Source organism: Equus przewalskii, chromosome 2 (genome assembly GCF_037783145.1).
Source record: "Equus przewalskii isolate Varuska chromosome 2, EquPr2, whole genome shotgun sequence".
Taxonomy (NCBI): domain Eukaryota; kingdom Metazoa; phylum Chordata; class Mammalia; order Perissodactyla; family Equidae; genus Equus; species Equus przewalskii.
Window position 1 is genome coordinate 79,091,021 of NC_091832.1, and position 25,673 is coordinate 79,116,693.

The 25,673-nt window shown below is 36.0% G+C and overlaps 1 protein-coding gene across 9 annotated transcripts in view; it reads right to left on the reverse strand.

The window, feature by feature from the left end:
- Positions 1-23,680, reverse strand: part of RBM46 (RNA binding motif protein 46) — a 45,386-nt gene extending 21,706 nt beyond the window's left edge. For 4 of the 9 annotated variants that reach the window (XR_011537102.1, XM_070608830.1, XM_070608827.1 and 1 more), the window contains exons 1-4: positions 22,888-23,633; positions 9,894-10,055; positions 8,493-8,960; positions 7,188-7,967 (exon numbers count right to left, since the gene is read on the reverse strand). Coding sequence is in view for 6 of the 9 variants with exons in the window: in XM_070608830.1 (XP_070464931.1) it covers positions 7,188-7,967; positions 8,493-8,960; positions 9,894-10,044 (1,399 nt within the window). In the remaining 3 variants the exon portion in view is untranslated. Of the gene's footprint in view, positions 1-7,187; positions 7,968-8,492; positions 8,961-9,893; positions 10,056-22,887 lie in introns of all 9 variants that reach the window. The other 5 variants (XR_011537101.1, XR_545556.2, XM_008524546.2 and 2 more) reach the window with 3 other exon arrangements.
- Positions 23,681-25,673: the final 1,993 nt, after the last annotated feature.

Consider the following 25,673-nt stretch of genomic DNA (forward strand, 5'->3'; position numbering starts at 1 on the left):
AAAAAAAGTGTAGAGAAAAGCAAAGTATCTCTAGTAATAACCACCTTAGAAAACACAATGAAAGAAAATCAAAATGTGCAAAAGAAAAAAAAAGTGAAGTAAAGGTAAACATAAATATCTACTGTATAAAAGAAGCTGAAGTTATCTATCCTAGTTCACACTTTTTTTAGTTATTCATGTCAATCCCTTGAATTAATTTGTGCATAAAAATCAAGATACATTGTTTTAAAATACAACAAAAGAGGGGTTTTAGATACACTTACCAAATTATCAGGCAATACAATTACAACAAATTGATGTTTTCTGATGATTACATTCCTATATATGTACTTTCTAACCTAAAGTTATAGAGATAATTACAGTAGAAATCATTATCACTGTGGTAAATAGATTATATTTACTGAGTCAAAACAATGCAGAAAGGTATATAGTTAGCCAAATAAATCATTTTCTTAAAATATAAACTGTTGTATATATAAAAATCTGCATACAGGCCATTTTTATAGCTCAAAGGTCACTTACTATGAGATAAATATTGGCCCACGTGTAACTAATATATCTTTAACCAAATACTACAAATTTAAGGAGCAAGAAAATCCAACTAGTTATTAACATTCTAGAGACTTAAAGCTTCTAATTAGTTTAAGAGGCTAAAGTTTTTATTTTGTTTTCTTTTGTTTTGATCCCCAGACGGAAGTGCACATTCTTGGAGCTAAGGTACTACCAGGTCTTGGATAGAGGATATTACTCTAGGACAGAGGATGAATTGCTCTAGGATAGATGATACAACTGAAATTAACTAATAAGAGTAGATACTATATTCAATCTTAACCAAAAGACCTGGATATAATTGACACTAAATAATTTTAAAGTGGTTACAAGCACAGATGAGCACTTGAATAAATTCATTAAAGTAAAACCGTTTTTCCAAACATCTATCTCCATTTACTAGTCCATTCACTAAATTATATTGCTATAGCATAAGCAATTATTGTCTACTAGACATTAAACAGGAAGCAGAAATAAAGGTATGATAGGCAGAAGACTAAGTGCAGCTTCTCACACAGATTTACCAATTCTAAACCCCCCAAAATAAGTAAGCCACAGAGGAGAGAACAATCAATATAACAATGAAACTTCTTTTAAAGCTGCATTAAAAAATATATTTAGGCGACACCATGTGGCAAAATTATGAATTACTGCTGCCATCTAAGAATGGAAGTTATATGCAAAATTTATTATGGCATTCGATACAATAGGGGAAAATTTACAAACTATATCTTTTATAATATTAAATGACAAAATCAAATGTTAAATTTACAAAGCGTTATTTTCCTAGAATCTCTGTTACAAAAAGAAAACTAATTTCCAAACTTTTAAGTATTTAATTTGTTTTATAAAATCTTGGTTTTGATTATAATTGACAAATTCAGGGAAGGAAATAACCAAAAAGCAATTAATTGTCATCATGCAAATAAAACAGGTGACTGAATGAATCCTTCATTTTTTTATCCAGTTGTTCTGCTGTGAAGTAGACAGATATAAGCTTTGAATTGTATAAAAGAAGGGATATTAAACTGATAATTAACTCTTGCAAAAGCAACTCTTGGTTTTAAACTATTTGAACTCAAATATGTATCTTCGTGGACACAAAAAAAGTCAAGTATTATTTTTGGTCATTCCTAAGATTTTTGATCATATTTTAAACAAAACCATAATTTGGGGAATAAAAGAGTCCTTAGAGCTCAAAGTGAAACCCTGACACTTTAGAGTTGAAGGCATGGAGGTCCACGAATAGTAAACGATTCACTTGCAGTTCCAAGGTCACAGTTCATTTGTGGCTGAGACTACAGGTTCTTGTACTTTTACTTGATTACTCATTGCTCTATTAAGCTGCTTCTGTCACAGTACTAACTCCATAATAATTATAGTTCATTAATACAAGTGTTCAGTAAAATAATTATGAGTAATACCAGATTACGGTCTTTCAGAAAAAAATAGTAAGTTTCAAAAGGAATAGAAATATATTTTCATGAGCAATGGTCCCTCTCAGAGGGTCAAAGACACATAGTTGAGTTAATGGAATTTTCATCTCACCACTTGGTCATATGAAAACAAATTAATGTATAAAGTGTTGATGCTGATCCTACTTCTTATTTAACTAGGTGAATTTTAAAGCAAATTTAGCAAATTTTTTTTTTCTTTAAAATATCAGTTTGAAATAGTATCACCAAAGTTAGATCTGCAATTAAAACTGGAAAGGAAAGAATAATTTTCTAAAAGTATTATTTTTCTTCTAATTATTCATAACAATAAATTTCATTATAATATAACCATTATAGTTACCTTAAGTGTCTCCTAAAATTATTTCTTAAATTAAAAAAAAAAAAAACTGAAGAAGCTTTCTCTTTGTTTCAAAGCAACTTATTGGTAAATTTTTAAAATCAAAATTTTATTTTTGCATTTCTGCCCATCAATCTGGAAATGATAGCTCATAAGAAAAAAGCACCAATTATTTTTCACATTAAAATGTCTCAGAATAGCATACCTTCATCCTGCTGTGTCTTCTATTTCATAACTTTCAACCAAGTTACAGTGACAGAAATCAAAACCTAATTTAAATGATAGTGAAGGGATAGCAAACAAAATAGCTATCATGCTTAGAATATATATGTGCTAAATATTTTACCACTCAAAGACCAGAAAAAATTAAAGTGTAATGATGTATGTCATTACAAAGTCAAATATGACAAGAAATATGCAGATCAGTCATAAAATGATTAAGGAAAAAAGAAAGTACAGAAGATATTAAAAAGATGAATATTCACACATAAAATGGTCCACACAATCAGGATGGATTCATCTAGAAAAAAATTACTTGCTCAGAGGAAAAGCAAGTACAGTCAACATAGTTGTACTAAAAAAATACTTGCAAAGTTTTAAAAAGCAGGACTGATGAAATTTTAACTAACTAAAGTCCCCATCTTTTCAATTTCTAATTCTTAAAATCTGACCAAACCACCAAAGCAAATATTATACGGAACTGCTTGCCATTAACCCACCATGCTATTTCTCTACTAGGTGTTTGCTCATGTTGTGCTTCTCTCTGCCCATACACTCTCCTCAAGTTCTACAACTCAGCTCAGGTAGAGGTGTGCCTTCCTTTGTACTCCCAAAATAACCTATGCACAGAGTTTGTGTCTCTGCCGTTTTCAGCAGACTGTAACTCCTTAAGAACAAAAACAATGTTCTGTTTATCTTTAGCTCCCAATTGCTTAGGAAATTACACTTAGCATGTGAAAGGCATTCAAAAAAGATGTGTTAACTAAACTTTATCTGTCATGACCAAAATGATGGTACACAAGTCAGACAGAGTTAAATCAATGGCACACGCTGTTTGTGACAGGGGTTCTTCACCAGTTTTAAAGCTTTAGGTCATCATACAAGTGAAAAACTACCACTTGCGTCAGCATTACACAAACATGAAAACAAGAAAAGAAATGCCTCGCCTACAATTACTTGTTAATAAATTATTTAACAAGGTGAATTATCAACACACTGAGGCTCCCTCCCTCCTTCCAATATTCTCCAGGACTTTCTTCTTCAAAACTATAACTCTCCAGGACTTTCCCCTATCTCCTTGATTTTGCTTATTTCACTCCTAGATGGCGAAGAATCCTCCAGGGAAAACAGTGGCAATATTGGAAGGCAAAGATTCAAATCAGAGACAAAGCTTTAGAAAAAGTAGGATTATTCACACTGATAGTGTGATCCATTATTAAACGGATACAAAATGATGAAATAGAAAAGGCTTATTTAAAAAGACGTGATACTGAATGACCCAAGATGTCTCCATATATCAAATATTTAGTATAGAATCTATCTCCAGGCCTCCAAGTCTGTCTTCTACTCATTAAACCCACTGAGAATCCCACTTATTACAGGTTTCTAAATATAACCAGGTGATACAAAATTCCTTATCCTATTGGTTGGGTGACAGTTTCCAGTGAGGTTAGGGAAGCTATTCTCTGACACTGTGAAAGTAAAGATAGTCTCTAACTTTGAAATAAAAAAACACGAGGGTTCAATTTTGGCACTAACCTCAACTTTCAGCTTTTCTTCTAATAGGGGTATTTTGCTTGGGGATCTCCCCTGGGGACTAAAAAAACCCACAATACTTAAAAATTGATTTTAAGGTACTATACACCAAGAACTTTTAGGATTCTAGTAAGAGCACTAAATGGTCACCAGAAGTAAATTCTCTGATTTCCAGTACTCATTTAGGTGCCTGTTATCCCTTAAAATGCTTCAATTTTCCTAATAATACCAATGACAGTCATTTAACTAAATAAGGTCTAATTTTTTTCCTATTTTACTACTTGAAAATGGGCATGGTAATGTCAAAACAACGTGGATATTACAAGTACATTCTTAAAGAGCTCTGAAATGAAAAGGTAAATAACTGTTTATATCACATGTAACAATCAAAGATCATCAAGGTAAGACTGGATAATAATGCTCAAAATAGCATCAAACTGAAAGGGTTGATAGAAAGGTATCCAAAGAAATTTTTTTTAAAAATTACTACACTCAAAGAAAACATCTTAAAATAGTAATTAAATTTAATATGCAGAGAATTAGACTAAAATTCTTTAAGAAAATAGAGCCAAAAGATTTAATACTTAATGAACTTCACTTGAGGGACTCCAGGAACCAACCTCTCAAGATCTCAGAAAAATCCAGTGCTTGAAAGAAGTAAACATTTAGCAGGATATCAATTACACACCACTCCTTCCCCTCTAAGAATACACCACTACCACCAAGATCCCGACCCTGACCATCCAACAAAACCCTGCAACCTTCATCTAAAGGAAACTGTACCTAAAACAGCAACAACTCTATAAAGACCAGCGGCTCCAACATCAACAGAAGGAAATAGCAAGCTAGAACATTGCCACAATATTCAATCTATTCTTTACCTGCCACATGGCAGCATGGAACCTCCTGGCTCTCTATGGCTCCTGCCACTACTTAATGACCTCTGAACATCTGACATCTGTTTTCTGATCAAAGATTCCTAGACCCTGATGTCTGACTAGTCCTTCCACTTCCTGAATTCTCTTTCTCCTTCTCCTCAGTTGCCTCCAACTCAACCTTCACTCATATTTCTAGTCAATCAATCAAAATAAGGATTTTTGTGTTACTGTCTGTAATAAGGCCTCAGGCTTTGTGTACTGCATCCAAACAGTTCCTAAGGTCTAATCGAAATTTTTCACTTATTTTTGGCTCTTAGCTCCTCTCTCCGACAGTGAAATGAGAGTGAGAAAACATTTAAAACATGAATTGTTCAATTTTTTATTATAAGCAGCTTTGACAGGCTGATAAGGCTGATAAAATCTGGAACAGATGACTAAAGCAAACTGCCTGTGCCCTCTAAGGATTTCATTTACTGAAGCTAATTTTATTCCTAATTAATATAATCAAGTAGGGAATACTGAACCTGGACAGGGGTTTTCTTCGGGAACTACAGGTCAGTATGAGTTAACTACGGCCCCAGGACTCAAGTAAAAAACATCTTAATAATGGAATTAAAAGCTGATGAAAAACCTCTGGCTCCATATAACATCTGATCTTCTTTATGGGATACCAGATGGGCAAACCATGTCTAAATAGAAAATCTGACATAAAATAAACTAGACAATGTTTTAAGAATCTTGGAAATTTAAATTAAATTTGTAAAAGAATTAAGTGAGGATAGAAATAAAATATGTTCCAGCATTACCATATTCGATCAGACACAAGCATCCTGGGAAAATCTTGCTCAGCAACTAATTACCTATACGTCACTCTAAAAGAATAATTTGATCCATTTTTCTCTGAGAATGCTAATTTAAATTACTTGCTATCCAGCTAATTTTATCTTTAACTTAGATTATCTTTATTAAAACAAAAATAGAAGGCTTTTATTTTGCACATTAATGGAAATCATATCTAAGAATTTATTAACTTAGATGATTATAAAATTCCAAAATATTTCCAAACTAATAATTGAGGACACTACCAAAAAGTTTCTTTGAGGGGAACCCTATCTTTAGCCCCAATACTGACGATCTCTCTAAATCAGAATCTCCTAAAAATATTCATGATATCATGATGAATAAGCAAGACTACACAATGTATAAAAATGACTCTCTCTTTTGTCACTGTTTTTCCTTTTTGACTGCCTTCTCTCAACAAATTTAAGAATATCAATTTTAAATAGATATAAGCTTCAGTAGTATGGTTCTGCAACCACATAACAAATCAATTTCAAGCTAAGAGTTTGACAAGTATAATCAAGAAACAATTATAATCCTTAACATGAGACCTTTCCTTTTTATTGTTGATTTTCAAGAAACCGCTATTCTTCTAATAAATATTATTCTGGGAACAAAGTAATCACCAACTGAAACCTATAAGTGCATTAAAAAATGAGACAAGGAGTGGGGGAGGCTAACAGTAAAAAACAGGATGTAGGAAAGAACCAGAGTAATATTACATCTCTCCCTTCACAACGCCAAATATCTAGTTAGCATATGGCCCAAAGCCTTTCTTAATTATCCCTCAAATGCTTTAAAGAAATTTACTTTCTTTCCAAAGCATGAAATTAAAGAAGAGAATGGTCACAAACATCTCTTAATGATGCTTTTTGTCTTTCACGAGTAATAATGACAAATTTCCAGATTGGTGAGCATAAAGCTGTGTCTACACATGACCCATTTGAAATGCCTCTGATTTTACCAACTCCCTACTCCTGCCCCACAAAAAGATTATTGTGTAGACTTCACCAAAGATGCAAGGACATTTTCATAAATTGGTTCAAATAGCAAATCTTGTAACACATATAGAAATTACTATTTCAAATGAGAATTAGTCACTACAAAAACAATAAGATAAAAAAACAGGATCATGAACTCTGAAGTAAATCAAAACCAAATTCTCCCCTAAGTAACATTTAAAAAGTTAAATATAGGAAGATTATACAAGAGAAAAATCTCAACAAAATTTACCATGAATTCATATAATTGAGGTAAAATTTATGTTAAATACCACTAATGTTGAGTTCAAAATAAGTAAATTTATAAATAATCTGTAATATCTCCTAATTTCATATTCTACAATATTATTTAAAGTATTTTTAAACTTACCCAAATGAAGTAATGTAAACTGGGCTGCCAGTTCCTTTGCATCTTCTAACGTCGTACATAGTTTGTCTGGCATGAAGTAACTCTGGGATCCATTTGCGATAGCAGGAATAACAATTTTATATACCAAGAGTACTTTCCCATCTTGACTTGTTGAATATAAATAATATTCTGGTGGTGGCCAATTATTTTTGTTGCAGTAATAATCCAAATGCATTACTGCAGAACTGAAATGATTGGATTTTAAAGAATACATACTAATTGGAGTAAGCTTTGTTCCAGGAAAAAATGGGTAAGTGCATCTTTCGATTTCAGGGGGGCTTGGGCTATGCTGACCATTGAGACGAGCTGGAAGAGTGGGTGGCTTGCCTACAGTTTTTAGATGGTTCTCTTCTTTGTTAGCAAACACAATCAGGTTTTCAGAATTGGGGCTAATCTGACCATTAAGATGCTGTCTCCATGTGTTTTCTTTATTTACTGGTTTTGCCAGTGTTACCTCGATACTTGCTCCATCAATGCATTTTCCATTCATAACAGACATAGCAGCCACCGCATCTTCTCGGTTGAAAAAGTGAACAAAAGCATAATCTCTAAGTTTCTTTACTCGTTCAACTGCACCAGGTTTGAATTTATTGAATTCTGCTTTAATTGTTTCCTCTGTAGTTGAGATCATTAAATTTCTTACATAGAGAACTTTAACTCTCTGCATGGTTTCCTCATCAACCTCTTTCTCTGGGTCAGCCCAATCTACCTGAATGGTATGGCCCCACAGTTGGAATGTTCCTGTAAAAAAGAATGAATTAATCTGAAGACAATTAAACCAAATAAAATTCAAAAATTGTTAAGAAAACTGTTTCTCCAAAGTAGCAAAAACTCAAATACATATCAAGATATTTGGTTAAGCATTAATTTCCTACTCAAACGAAAGTTTTTACTAAGGCAAACCTAGCCAGAACTTAAGGTGGAATTAATTTTAAGAGTCAAGAGAACAAATATACTTCAATGATAGACTTTTATTAGAAGAATTAGGTACTATCCTTTGGATTTTTCAAACAACAATTAACAGCTCAAAAAAAGTATATACATTCAGTGAATGAGCAAATTAATATAAATAATGACTAATTTTATAGGAACACCTTCTTGTCTTTTAGAATCATTTGATTTATTTTACTTCCTTATGGAAACAATCTTTATTCCTCTTTAAGGGCATTACATATTTCCATGATATTGATCTATGAGGTACTCTCATTTTTCCATATTTATAATAAAGTTAATATGAAAAAATAATCTTTAAAAGGATAAGTTTACCTGGAATTAGTTTCCTCCTAGCCATAGCAGCAGCTCTGTGAGATTCGTATTCAACAAACGCAAAACCTCGATTTTTGGTCTTATCAGTTGCACTTGGATAAACAATGACATCTACAACTCCTTCTGTAACTTTCTTCATTTCATCCAAAATTTCTTCTTTCTTCTTTTCCTTGGGAATAGCTCCGATAAATAACCTGCAATTATCCAAGCTTACACACACACCAATAAACCTCCCTGGTCGAATCTCATAATTATTAAGAATTCTGATGGCTAACTGGGCTTCTTCTTTTGTAGTGTACATCACAAAAGCATAACCTCGATTTTCACCACTAAATTCCATCATAAGTCGAAATTCATATATCTTCCCGGCTCTTTCAAATACAGGAACTAACTCATCTTCATACATATCACGAGGTATTTTTCCTACAAAAACTTCACAGCCTCTAGGTGGAGGTGGACCTTCCCAACCTGAAAAACAGAAATACACACATAAATTCTAGTCAGATAATCATATTCACTATTCAATCATTCATTCATTCCACAAATTTACTGTGAGCCTCCTATGTGCCATGCACTATTCTAAGCGTTGGGCATACATCAGTGAACAAAATAGAAGCCCCTTCCCTTGTGAAGCTTTTAATCAATAGAAAATGGAGACAATGGGTGATAAGTGCTATGAAGGGAAAACAAAGCCACAGAAGGGTTACTATTTTTGGTAGAGTAGTCAGGTAACTCTTCTCTGAGCACACGAGGTTTAAGCAGACACCTGAATGAAATGAAGGAATGAGCCTTGAGGACGTATCAGGAAGAAGCATGTGGTTTATATGTGAAAACAACAGAGAGCACACAGAACCATACAGCTAACGTGTAATTGAGGGAGGAGGAGAGTAGCAGGCAAGGCAGCCATCGATGCAGCTAGAGGTCAAGATTTTATTTAAGCCTGAGAGAAAGTTAATTGGAGAGTTTGAGCAAAGAGATTGCACTGGGTATTGGTAGAAAGACAAAACTCTTCTTTATTTACCTGTGTGCACCTGGTTTGCATCTAGTATAAATGCCATTCCTCTACTCATTGCTCTTTCAAATTCCTCCCAAAACCACCTCCCCTTTAAGAGCCAGAGTACCTTTTCTCCACTGATCCAATTCTGACTTCTTTCTAAACCCAATCCAACTTCTTTCTCAACTGCTTCTTAAACCAAGAGCAGGAGTGAAAAGAATGTGAGGGTCAGACTTGCGTAACATATATGATCTAGCTCTTTTCCCTCACAATAATAAAAATGACCGCTAAGCTCTTAAAGCAGTAACAAGGAAATAGCTATTGTCTGGGACTCTTGTGGAGATGTACACCTAACGGAAATGACTACATTAAGGATTTAATTTTTTTGAACATAAACAAATCCACACCTGGAGGGGGACCACCAAACTTCCTTTGCCCATTTTCTTGAACCATGTTGTAACCAGTCTTTTCCATCAAAGCAAGTAACGCTGCTTCATTCTGAGTGCCAGTTCGGACTTTATTGCATCCATTTGTTCCGTCTATGCTTTCTTCATTCATGGTTGCACTTCCTAAAACAAAGGTTAAAAACAGTGTTTATGAAATGGAGTAACAGGAATCTATGAAGCATTCTTTTGGGTTGCAAGAAACCAAGGAGTTGCAGCTGCTACATTTGGTAATCACTCTGGTCCTGCCCCCAAAGTTATTCTCAACAGTGGAAGGTAGAAACTTCTTTTAACATCACTGATGAATTAAGCAGTATTTTTAGAAGCCCTAAGCTACAAGAAAGGGTAGCAAAAACGAAAAAGAGAAAGGAACACCACAAACAAGAGTAGGAAAACAGAACTAAGTGAAAAGGAGTTGGAGAAGAAAAAAGCAAGCAGAAGGAGTAACAAAATAAATATACTGCCATCAATGAATATATGATCACCGCCAATCTATAGAGCCCAAGGTTTAAATTATTTTATCATACAGGCCAACCGGATTTTTCTGTGACTTACACCTGTCAGATAAACGTAGCCTAATGCCAATAACGCTAATGTTGTCAGCAACCCTCAAGAGCTCCACCAGTTATCAGAAATTAAATAGACGCTTGGAATAAGTAAACAGAGTTTCCAATTAGCCCCTCTTCCTATCTACTAAAGGAGCTACTAGATAGAGCAGGAATCAAAACCACTTGTTCTCTGGGCAGAAACAGGAGCTACTGTGATTTCCAAGTAGGAGCAGCTTACAAAACTTACACCGATGAGAGAGCAGGAGTTAGGGAAGAGGAGCTGAGATCTATGTTGACTACTGTATATAAAAATGTTTTTAATTTTTAAATGAACTTATTTACTATATCCTTAGGTTTTCAGAAGAATCACACTGATCCTAAAGATCAATATGGTGCTGATTCTGTTTCTTAATTTTATTTCTCATCTGCTGTTACCGCGAACAAATAGAAAAATTAAAATCCACAGTGTGGGAAATGCACTGGGAAAGATATTCTGGGTTTCAATAGAACTTTACTAATTAAAAATGGAAACCAAGTCATTTTAGCACAGCATTTTCAAAAGTATGAAAATTTCAGCCACAGCATCTCAATTTCAGACTTAGCTCTGCCACTTCCTAGCACTACAACCTTGGACAACTTATTCAGTTTCTTTACACCTAGTCGTTTCATTTATAAAACAGGAATACCAATACAAGTTATCAGAAGGTTGCTGTTGGGATTAAATGAGGCAACAAATGCAAAAGGCTTCTTCAAATTACGTAAGGCCAAATCAAGGTTAGTTTTGATAAATACTAGAGAATGGTCCATCTTAATTGTTCATGCACCTTGTTAACAAAGTGCATGCACCTTATTGTTAACAAAGGCAGCACATTTTTCAGGTTGTTTTTTTGTTTTTTTGGTGGTTGTTTTCTGTTGTTCCAGAAATATCTTTCATTTTCTCAAAGGTGGAGGAGTGAGTGTGATGTGGCACAGACATTTCTAGGGAAGAGCGGATAGAGGGTAGGAGTGGGTAGGAGTGGAGAGGTCATCACCAAAGAATGACTGCTCCAGACTAAGTGCAACTGTCCCACAGTTATCCTCACTAGTGCTTGATATAGCACAGCGGCTCCGTAGCCAGACTGCCTCAATTCAAATCCTTTCTTTTCACTTTTTAGCTACATGATTTTGAGTAAGTTATTTAGCCCTCTGTACCTCAATTTCCTCATCTGTAAAGTGTAGATAATAACATTGCCTATATCACAGTTTTTATAAATATTAAAGCAGTTAACTGTGGTTAAAAAAAAAAACCTCCAGGACTCATTTGTTGGCCTTGAACACAAATACTAATTTTTATGCAGATATTGGAACCTTGCAAATCATTAAACATCTGCAAATAATTATAGCTTAGAATCCAGATATTCATTTTATCTTTAGGTAACTGATCTGAACTGGATTCAGAACCAACCAGAGACAGCAGAATGAAAGAGGCTGAGAATGAGAATCATAAGAGGTTCCATTTATTTTGTATGCCTATTATAAATGCCAGGGAATTTCTACATATTATCTATCTCTAGTCACTATAACTACTAGAAGGGGAATCTCAACCTTGCTAAAAGAAAATTATTATTTCCACAGATGCTAAAACATAGGCTAAGAAAGATAAATTATCCAAGGTCACAGGGCCAGAAAGTGGCACAGACAAGAACCTAAACCCAGGTCTGCTTGATCTCAAACATCCCCTCCTGCCAAGAAAATGATTAGGACATATCTTTTGCCACAACATCATATTAAAAAGTCCCTCAAGGAACAAAGAAGCCCCCAAATTGACTTTTATGCAAATAAAATATTCAGAAATTATAAATTGGCATATTAAAATTAGGTGAACTCTGAACTCCTTCCTAGTTTTAAAATATCTGAATTTTTCTGAGTGATGATGAATACAGCTAAAAACAAATCCATATCATACACACCACACACAATCGTTTTACAATCTAAACCTCCTTCCAAGATGTTACAGTACATCCAATCAAGTAATTCGGAAGAAAACAAGGCAGGAAAGTAGTTCATGCACCCATATAGTTTCTACCTGCCATCTACCTCATTTCCTTAAACTTAGTAGCCAAGTTTTCTTTATTAAGATAAGATTCATTTATCAAACTGCCTAAAGAACGTACGTATTGAGAGTGAGATATTCAATAGGCATCTTGAATTCAACAGATCCAAAACTAAATGTCATTTTATCTTCCAAACCTTTTTCTTCCTGTTTTACCTTATCTCCATCAATTCATCCATTCAAACCATAAATGGCATCACAACCATACTCCCTCTCCTCCAAACTGTCACAGCCAGAAATTTGGGAGGTAACCCAGAGTCCTTCCCTTGACTCACAGCTAATCAGTCACAAAGACCTGACTAGTTTACCTTCTAATATCTCTTGAAATCAGTCTTTTCCTTTCCATCCCCACAGCCTGTTCTCAGACACTTATTTCTTACCTGAATTAGTACTAGCTTCCTAACTGTTGTTCCAGTTTTTAGTCTTGTCCCCTTCAAACAAATCTCCATAATGTTGTCAAAGTGACATAAAATACATATCTGATTAAGTTTCTGCTACAATCAAAACTAAGTGGAAAAATGAGTAAATTTTTTTTTTAATCTTGGAATCAAGAAGGTGTTTCCAAAAAATAAACAAATAAGCCTCAAAGTAAAATATTATTAGATTATATAGTTAATACTATATAAATATTAACTATTTTAGAAGGCAAAAAATACCACAAAACTAAGACAGAAAATCACAGACGGGGAAAATGATCTGCAACATAGTAAAAGGCTAATTTCCTTAAAATAACCAGAGCAGCATGGCGTCATAGTTAAGAGCAAATTCAGGTACCTAAATGACTACTTAAACGTGAACTCTGGTTCTCCCCGCTTACCAGCTGTGACTCTGGGCAAGTTTGGTCTCAGGTTACTTGCATCTAAAACGTGGACAGTAATAGTTTCTACCTCACAGGACTGCTGTCAGGATTAAGTAAAAAGGGCTTAAAATAGTATTTTGCATATCAGCACTATAAATGTATTTACTATCTAATTAATATATAATAAAACAATATATAATTAATCTTAATGTATAATAAAATAATACTATTCTGTAAAAAATTGATTAATACAATAAAAAGAAAAACAAACTGCAGACCAGGCACTATAAACTCAAATTCATTCATTTGTTCAACAAATGCTTATTAAGTACCAAGTGTGTGCCAGGCACTATTCTTTATATTGGGGATATATCAGTAAATAAAAGACCAAAATTCCTCCTTTGCATAGCTTACTTCAGTGGGGAAAAAAAATGATAATAAAGTAATAATAAATAATATATGTTAAAAGGTAATAGTAGGGGGGGAAAGAACAGGGATTGGGCCCACGGTGGGGGGAAGGTTGGCAGGAAGAAGACAGGGTGCAATTTTAAACAGGATAACCAGTATAGGCCTCGCTGAGAAGGTAACATTTGAGCAAAGAATTAAGGAACACAGGCACGCAGTTATCATGGAAGAGCATTCCACACAAATGGAAAAACAAAAACAAAGTTCCAAAAGTAGAAGCGTATGTGGCACATACAAGGTACAGCAAGGCAACCAGTATTGTAAAGCCGGGGGAGAAGAGTAGAAGACAAAGTCAGCAAGGCAACAAGCTGTCACATCACCCAGACCTTGTAAGTCAGGTAACAAAGGACTTTAGCTTTTAAATGAGGAGCCACTAGATTTTGAGCACAGAAGTAATATGGTATTGTATTGAGAAACCAAGGTGGAAGCACGGAGACCAATTAGAAGACCAAGACTAAAATTCAGGTGAGAGAAGATGGTGGCATGGACCAGAGAGGTTAAGGTGGAGGGAAAAAGAAGTAGTCCTTGATATGAGATATATTTTGAAGGTATATCCAATAGAATTTTCTGACAGATCAGATATGGATTAGGAGATAAATAGAGAACTCAAGGACAACACCAAAGTTCTGGCCTGAACAAAACTTTCTGCTTCCCTCTGAGAAGCAGAGAGGTGAGGAAAGCTGAGATAGAACAGTTTTTAGGGGTAAGATCAGAGGTGGGTTTTGGACATTTTAAGTTTAAGTATCCACTAAATGACCAACTCAGATGTCTACAAGGCCCTGGCAAGAAAATTGTAATAAGTGGCAAGGCCAAGCACAAGACTCTAAGAAGTGCTATGGACTGTGCTTAACTAGACTGCCCATGCATTTGAAAAGGGCAGTGGCTACTCAATTTTAGCAAACTGTTGCCATGAGGAAATCCAGTTTTCCCAGTTATGCAAAATTCCCCAATTTTTCAAGAAACACCAGAAATCTGCCAATTTTTATATGAAATCTCTCAATATTTAAAATTTGAGATCCAAAGGGCTACATTTACATACTAAATCTGCAAAGCTACATAAATGTCATTTCCATTTACGTGTGCAGATACTCACAGGCATAAAAATGGCATAACTAAAAAGTAATCTGGTGGAAAATCATGTTCAAACTTAGTCTAGGGTATATTTTGGTTCCAAATCCCAATTCAAAAACTTAATGAGTCAAATTCTCATATTTCAGTTCAATTCTCTACACATTTATTTAATGTTTTTTATGTCCAAGTCACTTTACTGGGTTTCCAGTCATATTGATGACCCTAAGGAATAGAACAGCAACCATGGGTGGAGAGTGCCAGGGATAGAGTATGCCTCAATATAGCTTTCTACTAAGCAAAGAGAACTGCACAAAGCTGGAAAGCTACAGAAGGTAGCTTCCTGACAAATGGAAGTGTTCAAACATGGGCTGGACTTGCAGTAGAGATTCAAGCAAACGGTGCACTGCTGGACCATGTGGCTTTTAATATTCCTTCCAAAATTTAGTACAAAGATAGCTGTAGCATAGATCCTGTCTTAAAAGTACTTATGATCCAGAAAACAGTAATACCCTCATCATCCAGTTAGGTGACTTCTATGTTTTAAGCCCACATTTTAGAGAGTAATAGCTCTACAAGAGGTTCATGGTTCCTTTAAAACAGTATTGCAAGGTCAAACAAAAAAAACCTGGAAATTAATTCAATTATAAAAACAAGAAGAAAAACTGTACAGATCAAATAAAACATCTACAGACTTTCTATGGTTTAAACTCTAGGCTGCACGAGGGCAGAAATTCCATCTACCTTGAACGCTTTCCCTATTATCTATCATAGCGCCTGGTGCACAGCAGGTACTCAATAATTATTTGTTGGATGAAGAGTCTAAGAGAAAATTCAGAAAAATCCTTCACAGGACTTCATACAATGTTGGCAGGTATGCATTAAATTGGAATTATCTTTTTAGAGGGAAATTTAGCAATATTTATCAAAATCTAGGAGGTACATATACATAGTAATTCAATTACTAAGAAATTCACCTACAGATATAGTTGCACAAGTATACAAAGATACATGCACAAGCATGTTTGCTGACACACTGTATATAAAAGCAAAAATCTAGAAAATATCTAGTTGTCTCCCAATAGAGGACTGATTGAAAAAGTATGGTATGCTTTTTGTTATGCAGTTATTAAAGAATGGCATAGATCTGTGTGTGCTGATATGGAAAAATATTCAAGAAATATTTGAGAAAAAGTGAGTCAGAGAACAATACATTTACTATATTACCAACTCTGTTTCGGTTAAAGATATATATGCATACATTCACAGAGGCATGTACGTATAGGCACACAAAAACTTTGGAAAAATTCACAAGTAACTTTAACAGTCATTATCACTGGTAAGCAGGAAAGATGAGTCAAGGGACCTTAACTTTTCACTTTTCTGTGAATAAGACCATGCGCTACTTGTATTAAGAGCAAAAAGCCCTTTCAGGGGTTTCCCACTGTTCTTTAAAGATAAAATCCAAGCTCTTTAAAAAGTCATAAAGGTCCTTTCATAATCTGGCCCAGCCTAACTCTTCAACTTCATTTCTTACTATATGTCAACAACAATACTTACCTATTTGCAGTTTCTCAAATGTGCCATATTCTCATGTACCAGCCTTTGCTTAGCTTGTTCTCACAGTCCTTCCTCACTTTCCTTGGCTTTCCCACTCCTAATATTCTCCAGGAAAACCCTCCCTTCTCAATGCTATATTAGGCTGCCCTTTGTTTGTACTACTATCACAGAACCCATCTCAGAGCAATGAACAGTCAATCCCCTCCACCTCCTCTTCCCCAACACCCATCAGCTATCAAGTAGGGTCTAGTCTTTTATTTTCAAATTTCTACCACCATATATACTCCCTGGCATATTATAAATGTTCAATAATGAGACAAGGATGGAGGGACACCATGCTTTAACTAAAGAGACCTGGGTGAGAGAAGACCTGAGTTCTGGTTCCTAATCAAGAGATCTTTGACAAATCACTTCACAACATTTACCATTACTTTCCTAATCTGTGAAATTCCATTTTATGTTTATTTCTGCATTCATTTATTTAACATACTATATACCCTGCAGGATGACAGGTATTTTATATACATTATCTTATTTAGCACTTATAATAAAGATAAGTATTATTCTTTCCATTTTAAAAATAAATAAACTGAGACTAAGAGAGATAAGGTCATAGTGCTAGTAAATTAGTAGGGTAGATTCAAATCAGAGACTCGTCTGCCTAAATATTGGGCTCCTAAACCCCAACTTTATATTATCTTCATTTTAGATATTTAATAATCTGACATCTCCAAAAAGTGATGTGATTTGCCTGGAGTCATACAACATAAATTGCAATACCAGTACCTGAATCCAGATTTTTTTCACAATAGTTTTTTTTTTTACAAGATTATAACAACTAATCAATTATTCATGCCTTCTTTGAAAAACTATGGCATGATTTTAAAAAATAACAAAATATTTTATTAACTTAGAGGGAAAAAGATCTACAAACACTTTTTTTGCTTGTTGTTTTGTTTGTTGACAAACAAAAAGGTCAACAAACACTTTTTGGAAAACCTTTTTGGAAAAATAATTTCAGATTTATAAGAGACCTTAAAAATCATCTAACTCAACTACCCACCTGATGTTTGCATCTTCTTCATAATAATTGCTACAAAACAATCACCCATCTTAGTCTCAAATTCTTACAAGAAACTCAGTATTCTCTAGAGGAACCTAATTTTGGTTAACTCTTTAAGAAAGTTCTTCCTTATAATGGATCATAATCTCTTCCCTTGTAACTTCTACATATTGATTCTGATTTTATCCTTCTGGCCAAATTGAATATGCCTCTTTCATGTAACTGCATTTGAAAAGCAATTCTCCTCTTTGCCAGGCTAAACATTATCAGTTACTTTACCTCAACCTTTCCTAAAATGATGTCCCTTAGAATATTATTCCAGGAGCTATTAGCAGGCCTCAAAAATGTATTCAATGCCTAATACATCTGAGAATCATTATACCTCCTACCTCTTAAGAGAATCACAATGAACATCAGCATATTTAACACTATGAAAAGTTCAGCTAAAACAAACCATTCAGCTTTGTTTAACTCAATGTTTCCCAAACACTTCAGTATGATACCCTAATTTTCCTTCATACGTCTATTAACTTTCTATAGAAACATTTGGAAAATGCAGCATTAGCTGCTTCTTATATGATACAGTTTCATGTCCCTTCACTACCTGGTCTCTTTTTCCTCTGAAAGCAGGGTAGCCAAAACTGCAAAGTCCACCAGTGCAGAGAAAGACTGCATTAGTGGTCTACACAGGTTAGTGATACATGGTTCAAATTAAGCATACTGTCAACAAAACAAACAATCTGCCCTAGCCTTTATCAGGTAACCAGATTTTAGAGTCATAATAAATTTCACCTTTCTAGATTCAATCCACTAGTTCTTCCTCCCCTCCCCTCTGATCTTTTACCCACTTATGTCCCATCCATGAAATGGCCTAACCTATCCACCTTTTCCAAGATACAACTTTCATATTTGCAAGCTTAATTAAGAGCTATCTTTCCAAATATAATCAAAAAAATCTTAAAACTGCCCTCGTCTGACCTGTGAATAGTATATAGGATTCTACTTCATCTTAAATAGTCAACATTCTGTCTTCCTTGTAATGAGACAGAATATCTACCTATTAATATTATTTGGGCCCTGATAATTCATTTTCAAAATGTATTTACATTTGAATAACAGGTATATGTGATATTCTAAAGAATTTTTTTTTAAATAATAAAGCTACGTTGCAAAGGCCCATCTCCAGAGAAGGGAAAAAGCTGTGCAGCTTTTTCTCAATTCCTACTTCCAGGTTCATTTCATCATGGCAGGTATTGTCTCAACTCTCTTTACCTAGTCACTTTTACATTATTCTAATTTACTGGCCTCACACACTTATTAAATGGCAGAATTAAGAAACAGGAAAGAAGTTCTACCAAGGGAAAAGTCTTAAGTCTGAATTATCAGCTGTGTAACCCTCCACTATACTTCAGGAACATATTTTGTTTATGTGATATTAAATCCAATACATAAATCAATGTATTATTGATAGATTCTGGCAAAAGAGATGTTACTCTTTGACAATCAGAACGATTAATGAGATAAAGATTAATTAACCAAACCAACTTTCAGCCTTTTGTCTTTAAAAAAATGCAACGTTTTTCTACTATCATTCCTTTAAAATTAAAAGCATTTTAAATGCTATAACTACCTTTCTCCACTTAAGATTGTTTTAACTCTAGGTTTTGCCATTATACCATCATTCAAGACTTTTCAGTAAGAAAATATTAGACTTGCAAGTCTACTTTAAATCACTTCAAATTTCATACTAGGAAAATCAAGAGCAAATAAAATGTGAGACTTGCTTAAGGTCATAAAACTAGCAATCGAAAAGACCTGAGACTCAAACCCAAAGCAATTTATAAACTCACTCTCTTCCATAATTTAGTCCAGAGGAACCTTAACATCCCACAGGACATCATACTGGCCCATTACACTAATATGTTGATATCATTTGGAGAATAGGCAAGTGTGAGATTTATAGTTTTTAAACATGTTTCAGGAAAAAGGATGAGGAAAAAACTAAGACTCTAGTATGCTACCTTACATAAGCTATTTACTGCCTATAAAAGCAACAGATAAATATGACTTCTGCTTTCATTTTATCCAAAATGTAGAATTTAAATCAATTAATAAACAGTACTTTTTTTTATTTAAACGTAATTCATAGCTTGCTCTAAATGGTGAATTTCTGCAACCCAACTCATCCTTGCAAATACCTTAGAGACACATATTTTCAATTAATTCACGTCTCTAAAGTTGTATTTTTAAAGATATTATCTAGGGTCTCACATTGACATAAAAGGCTAATTTTCACATTAAAGACTCTTTTTACTAAAGAATGACTAGAAACACATGCTAGACTTAATACATTTCAAGAAACCTTAATGAAAATAATATAAAACTTGAAATTACAGAAGTATAAAAGACACTGGAGAGTCACCAATCTCATCCTCTCTAGAAAGCAATGTGTTCTTGTATCCTAAAACCTCCAAAACAAAAGTAACATATACACATATCTAATTCACAATTAAGCAAGTGTAAAAATATCTAACTTTAACACCAGACTTAATTTAAACAAAACACATTTCTAGAAGAGTCAGAATTCAAGACCCTGAACTAGAGAATTATAGATCAAATCTAAACAAGCATACAATATCTTTACATTCATTCTAAAATATTCCGGAATCAGAGAATTACTAAAATTCCAAGGAAGCATAGCAGTCCTATACACTAAGACAAAGCTGACATACCAACTGAAGCTTCCAGGCTCAATTAGTCCTCTGCCACTTTTGGCTGTGGATTCACACTCCAAAGTGTTCTACAAACTATTCCTTACCCTGCTGACCCAAGGAAGCTAAGTAAGAGACGCAGGGCCATGAGTAAGAGAACGACATAAATAGTTTATGAAAAAAAAAGAAGTGGGAAGAGTAGATTAGAAGTTGTTTTTAAAAAGTACCAGAAATAAACTCTAGCTTTCACAGGGAAATCTTTTTTCCTAAACTCTAAACTTTCAAAGGTTCCTCTCCAGCTGTTTCAAAAGTAAAAAAAAAAAACAGAAAAAAAAGAAAAAAGCTAACTAAGGTATAAAGTAGGCCAAGATAGCATAGCCAATCGTAGGATACTCAAGTAGCAATGAGAATCAAGCCTTCACCTTTAAATGCTAACCATATCTTCATTAATTGTAAGCATCTTAATAACTTAACACAAATACAAATTTTCAAATTTGTACTGTCTTTCAAAATAACATTAATAAAAAAACGACAAGCACAATTTTAGCAAAATACAAATGAAAATTAAGCATTTATCTAAAGGAGTCTGTGTCAGCTGTGTACTACTTAAATTGAAACTTTATCTTCTGAATTACTGGAAAAATGTATGAAGTTCTGAAAATGAACATTTTATAAGTGTTACTATAATTTTTAAAAACAATGGAATAGTGAAAAAAACAACTTTTAAGGTATCAAAATACATTTATAGAAAGCACATTAGATCTTTGCAGCATTCCTTAAAGGACATGGTATTAAATTTCTGATGTGTTAGTTCAGTTATTGAGTATGGTACACTGAGACCATAGTTGCCAGGTCAATGGAGGTTTTTTAGTGGCAACTCATTTTAATGACAGACAGCACTACATTAAAATGGGTGGAAAATGAGAAGGATTAATCAAAAGTGTACGAATATGTAAGTCTAACATTATTTCAAAATAAAAGGGTATAGTTGGATCAGTTTAACTCCATTTTAAATTATTTTTATTAAAGAATGAGAGCACATTTTTATTCCTAGAAGTTAAATATATAACGCATAAAAAGTTTTATTTTAGTATCAGGCATTTCACAACCTCTAGTAATACTATGGAGGGAAGATTTATTTAGAGACTAAAAAAACTGAACTATTTAAAAAATAATTGTAACTAATAATTTTTTTAAATATTGCTTTGAACCCAAAAGCGTAACATGCTCTTTGAACTTAAGATAAAGATGTCTACAACAGAACCAAAATTCTTGTACACTACTACAAAATAGTACACTACTATTCCTTACATAAGATCTTCTATCATCTGTCACCTGAAGTCTGTTACAATTTGAACATAAAGATCATATTTTCTTCCCTCATTTTCTTGCTTCACCAACTAACAGGTGGTAAAATAAAACGGGAAACAACATTCAGCATTAATATGAAAATCTGGACAGATTTTAGACCAATTATTTGATTTCTATTCACAAACCCTCCTTAAACCAACAGGTCTAAACTTCCTAACAACAAAAATACCACCACTAAAAATATGAGGCTTAATTTCAGTCCATAAATTGGTCTTATTGTTATTAATAATTCTTCATAATATATCCAGTAATATGCATGTTTATATTTCAAGTGTTCATACGTATTATCTGTAGCAATAATGTTCAAGTCCAATGCTCCACCCTGCTAAGTGAAAATTAGCAAAGTAGTGCCTTAAGCTGAAACTAGGGCATTGCTAATATTTACTAATTGCAGCACTAATAGTCATCTTTACGCCTATAATGGCACACGGTTGCAAACAAACTAATTTTAAAATAGAATGTTTTAAATGTGTACCCTGGAAAAGAGTCTAGCATTAGAGCCCATAAGGAGCTTTACTTCTGAAAGGCTCCCAGTGGAAGTTTGGCCAACTCAACTATACACTGCAGTGATTCTTGAAATGAAAATACCTTCCCGTTACTTAAAAAAGCGAAAGTCGACCGACAAGTGAATGTGTTATTTATGTGTTACTCTACTCATACACGCAACATATCCTGCTTCCTGGTTCTAACGCCACCCTCAAACACAAAATGGGACAGATCTGTAAGAGAAGCCGAGTCTTAAAAAGCTGCTGATACTCCCTCTATGATATCGGCCTATATTCGAATCATCATATATTATAAAGGTTACAGCGTTATTTATCAAGAACGTAAAGAGAGAGCTTAAAGGAACTTCAACATTAGCTAAACTAAATATACATATGATGAAACCGGTACCCAGACAAATCAAGGGGCTTCACAAGGATCTCAGAATCTATTTCGATGCCAGGATTAAATCCGAGGTCTCGTGATTCCAGCTTCAGTGGTCTTTCCACTGCTCCGAAGAAAATATTTTACAAATTAGTAATGAAAACTATCTGACGTTAGGAGACAAAAATGGTCCTATGGCGAGCATCCCCATCCATGGCTGCCTGCCGCGTGTCGCGTGTCGCGGGCGGCGAGGGGCTAGGTCGTCTTTCGCGTACCCCGGCAGCTTTCCACAGTTCAAAACCCAACTCACAAGACAGCACTTGGGGAAGAAACAAGAGAGGCAAAAGCAGAGGAAACGTCGAGGCTCATCCATCACAACTCGATGAAAACCACGACGTGATCGCCCAATCTCACCCGGCAGTCGGGACTCCCGGACGCGCCCCAAAGCCTCGGGAGGGGACGCGCGGGCGGGACAACGGCCCGGGAGGCACGGCGGGCGGCCTTCACCTGTGGCAGTCGCGCGAGGAAGAGGGTCAGGGGGAGAACATTGAGGGCAGCAGGTGGGAAGCGTCCGGAAGGCGGCGGGGGAGAGCGAAAACAAGGCGGAGAGAGGGCACAGCGCCGCGGGGCGGAGGGAGCCGCCGAGGGCCGCCGAGACGGGGAGCTGGGGCAGACGGCCGGGCCCACGCCGCGCGACACGGACGGCCGGAGCTCTCCGGTCGCAAGATGCCCCGTGGGGCTGGGCAGCCGCGTCTGCGACACTTGCCCGCCCGCTGCTCGACGGGGCCGAGGAAGGCGGCGGGTGACCCGGACACCGCCTCCCGCGGGCGTGGGTCCCCGCTGCCTCTGTGGCGTGAGAGTGAGCCGGCCCAGGCTTCCTGCGGCCAGGAGGCAGGGTCTCCAGCCGTTACCAGCGGTTTGGCAGTGACCCCGCTGCCCCCATCCCCTCCTCACCCCGTCGGGTCTTCAAATGTTGGTCCTAATCCCTGGGACCAACGACCACAAACCGCCGCCACCGTTTCGGGGACCAGTCCGTCGGAGCGGGGTCGGCGCAGGGGGGAGGGGGTCCCACCGGGAACAGCTCGCGCCGTCCTCGCGCCTGGCCTCGGCTCCCAGCCGGCGCCGCGCGCAGCAGCCTGGGCCGCCCCACGCGGAGTGGCGCCTGGACCAATCAGTGACCAGCCCTGGGAAGAAGCTGGGCGGGACCAAGGTTTAAATCCGAAGGAGGCTAAAGTAAAAGTACTTGGAATGACAAGCAGTTGAGCCAATTGGGGCGAGGAGAGAGAGTTTTAGGGGGTGGGTGGGTAGGCAGTGATACCAAAACAAAGTCCTGCCAGTTTTGTTAAGGCTTTTAAAAGCAAGGGCTATGATTTGAACTTCCGTATTTCTCTTACTTGGGGAAAGTATAGATGCGTTGTAAAGGTTTCTTTTCTCATTTAACGGAGTTTTCGAGTCTTAAACTGCTAGTTTGCCCCAAAACAAACATATATCCTAACTATGGACCTTTTTTTAATGCGGGCTTGAGGGGGTGGGGGTGGGGAGGTATACAGCTAAACGTGGGTTTGCAAATAGGGGTCGACAAATTAAAGTTAAGTGTTTTAAATGCCTAGGAGAATGCCCTGAATCAGGGGACCTAGTAAGAGGCCTGACTCCACCACTAGTCAGTTTGGGGAGAGATTTGGCGGCGGGATTGGAGCTGAAGAGCCAGGTTCTACGCTTGTGTAAAACCAATTTTCACCATACGGTTGTGAGGCATTCTGCATACATACCCTGAGTTTTGCTTCCTATGAAAATAGAGCTTGGTTGGTGCCGGCCGGGCTGAGTGGTTGGGTTTGTGCACTCCGCTTTGGTGGCCCGGAGTTTCATGGTTTGGATCCTAGGTGCGGACATGGCACTCATCAAGCCATGCTGAGGTGGCATCCCACATGCCACAACTAGTAGGACCCACAACTAAAAATACACAACTATGAAGCAGGGGAGGGGTTGGGGGAGAAAAAGGAAAAAATTTTTTTAAAACTTTTAAAAAAAAGGAAATAGAGCTTGGGTTTAAATGGAAGACAAAGGGGGAAAAAAGGGCTTTAGGAACTAATTCTGTGGATTCACAGACTCAGAATATTAGAACTGGAAAGAGCCTAGATCCTGTATTTTCTCCTTTAAAAAATGAGAAACTTGACGCCCAGAACAATCTACTAGTTACACAGTAACACAGGTCCCCAACTTGCCAACCTCAGTGCTTTCCTCCACACTAACTCATGATTTCAGTTTGTTGTCTCCATATGTTCAAGGCACTAGTGAATGTCTTAGACTTTCTTTATTAACAAATCGTGTGAGTGTGTGTGTGTGTGTGTATATATATATATTTATTTTCTTTAATGTACTTCAACAGTGAGGAATTAGCAAGGACTTTCGGGTCAGATGATCTGGGCTCAAATCACCATGTTACCATTTTGTGGTTATGACACTTCGGGTAAATTACTTAACTTCTCTGAGCCCCAGTTTAAAATGGGGATTGTGAGGATTAAATGACAAATAGTAATGTTAACAAATACTGAACACTTGCATGTGCCAGAAACAACTCTAAGGTGTTAGTTCATTTAATTCTGACAATAACTTTGGCAAAACTAGCCCCATGTAGCCCCCATGTTATAGATTGGGAAACAGACACAGAAAGCTTAAGCAGTTTGCTCAAGGTCATACAGCAAGTACATAGCCCGGTTTGGCTCTGAACCCTACCCACATAACCATCATGCTATACTGTCTCGAAATATGTCCAGAAATAGATGGCATAATACCCAGTGCATAATGGAAGCTCAACAAACCTTCTTTCCTAGACTCTCTGCCCTTCAGTCAGTGAACACCACCTCTTTATATAAATGCATGCGTTCAAAATAAAGCAAGTAGAAAATCTAGACTGATAGAATGTACCTACAGGGGTCCCCCCTTATCCTTGGAGGATACTTTCCAAGCCCCCCAGTAGATGCCTGAAACCATAGATAGTACCAAGCCCTGTATACTATTTTTCTATACCTACATACGTATGATACTGCTTAATTTATAAATTAGGCACAGTAAGAGATTAACAAAATTAATAATAGAACAATTTATAACAGTATACTGTAATAAAAGGTATGCGAATGTGGTCTCTCTCACAATACCTTATTATACTGTACTCACCTTCTTGTGATGACGTGAGATGATAC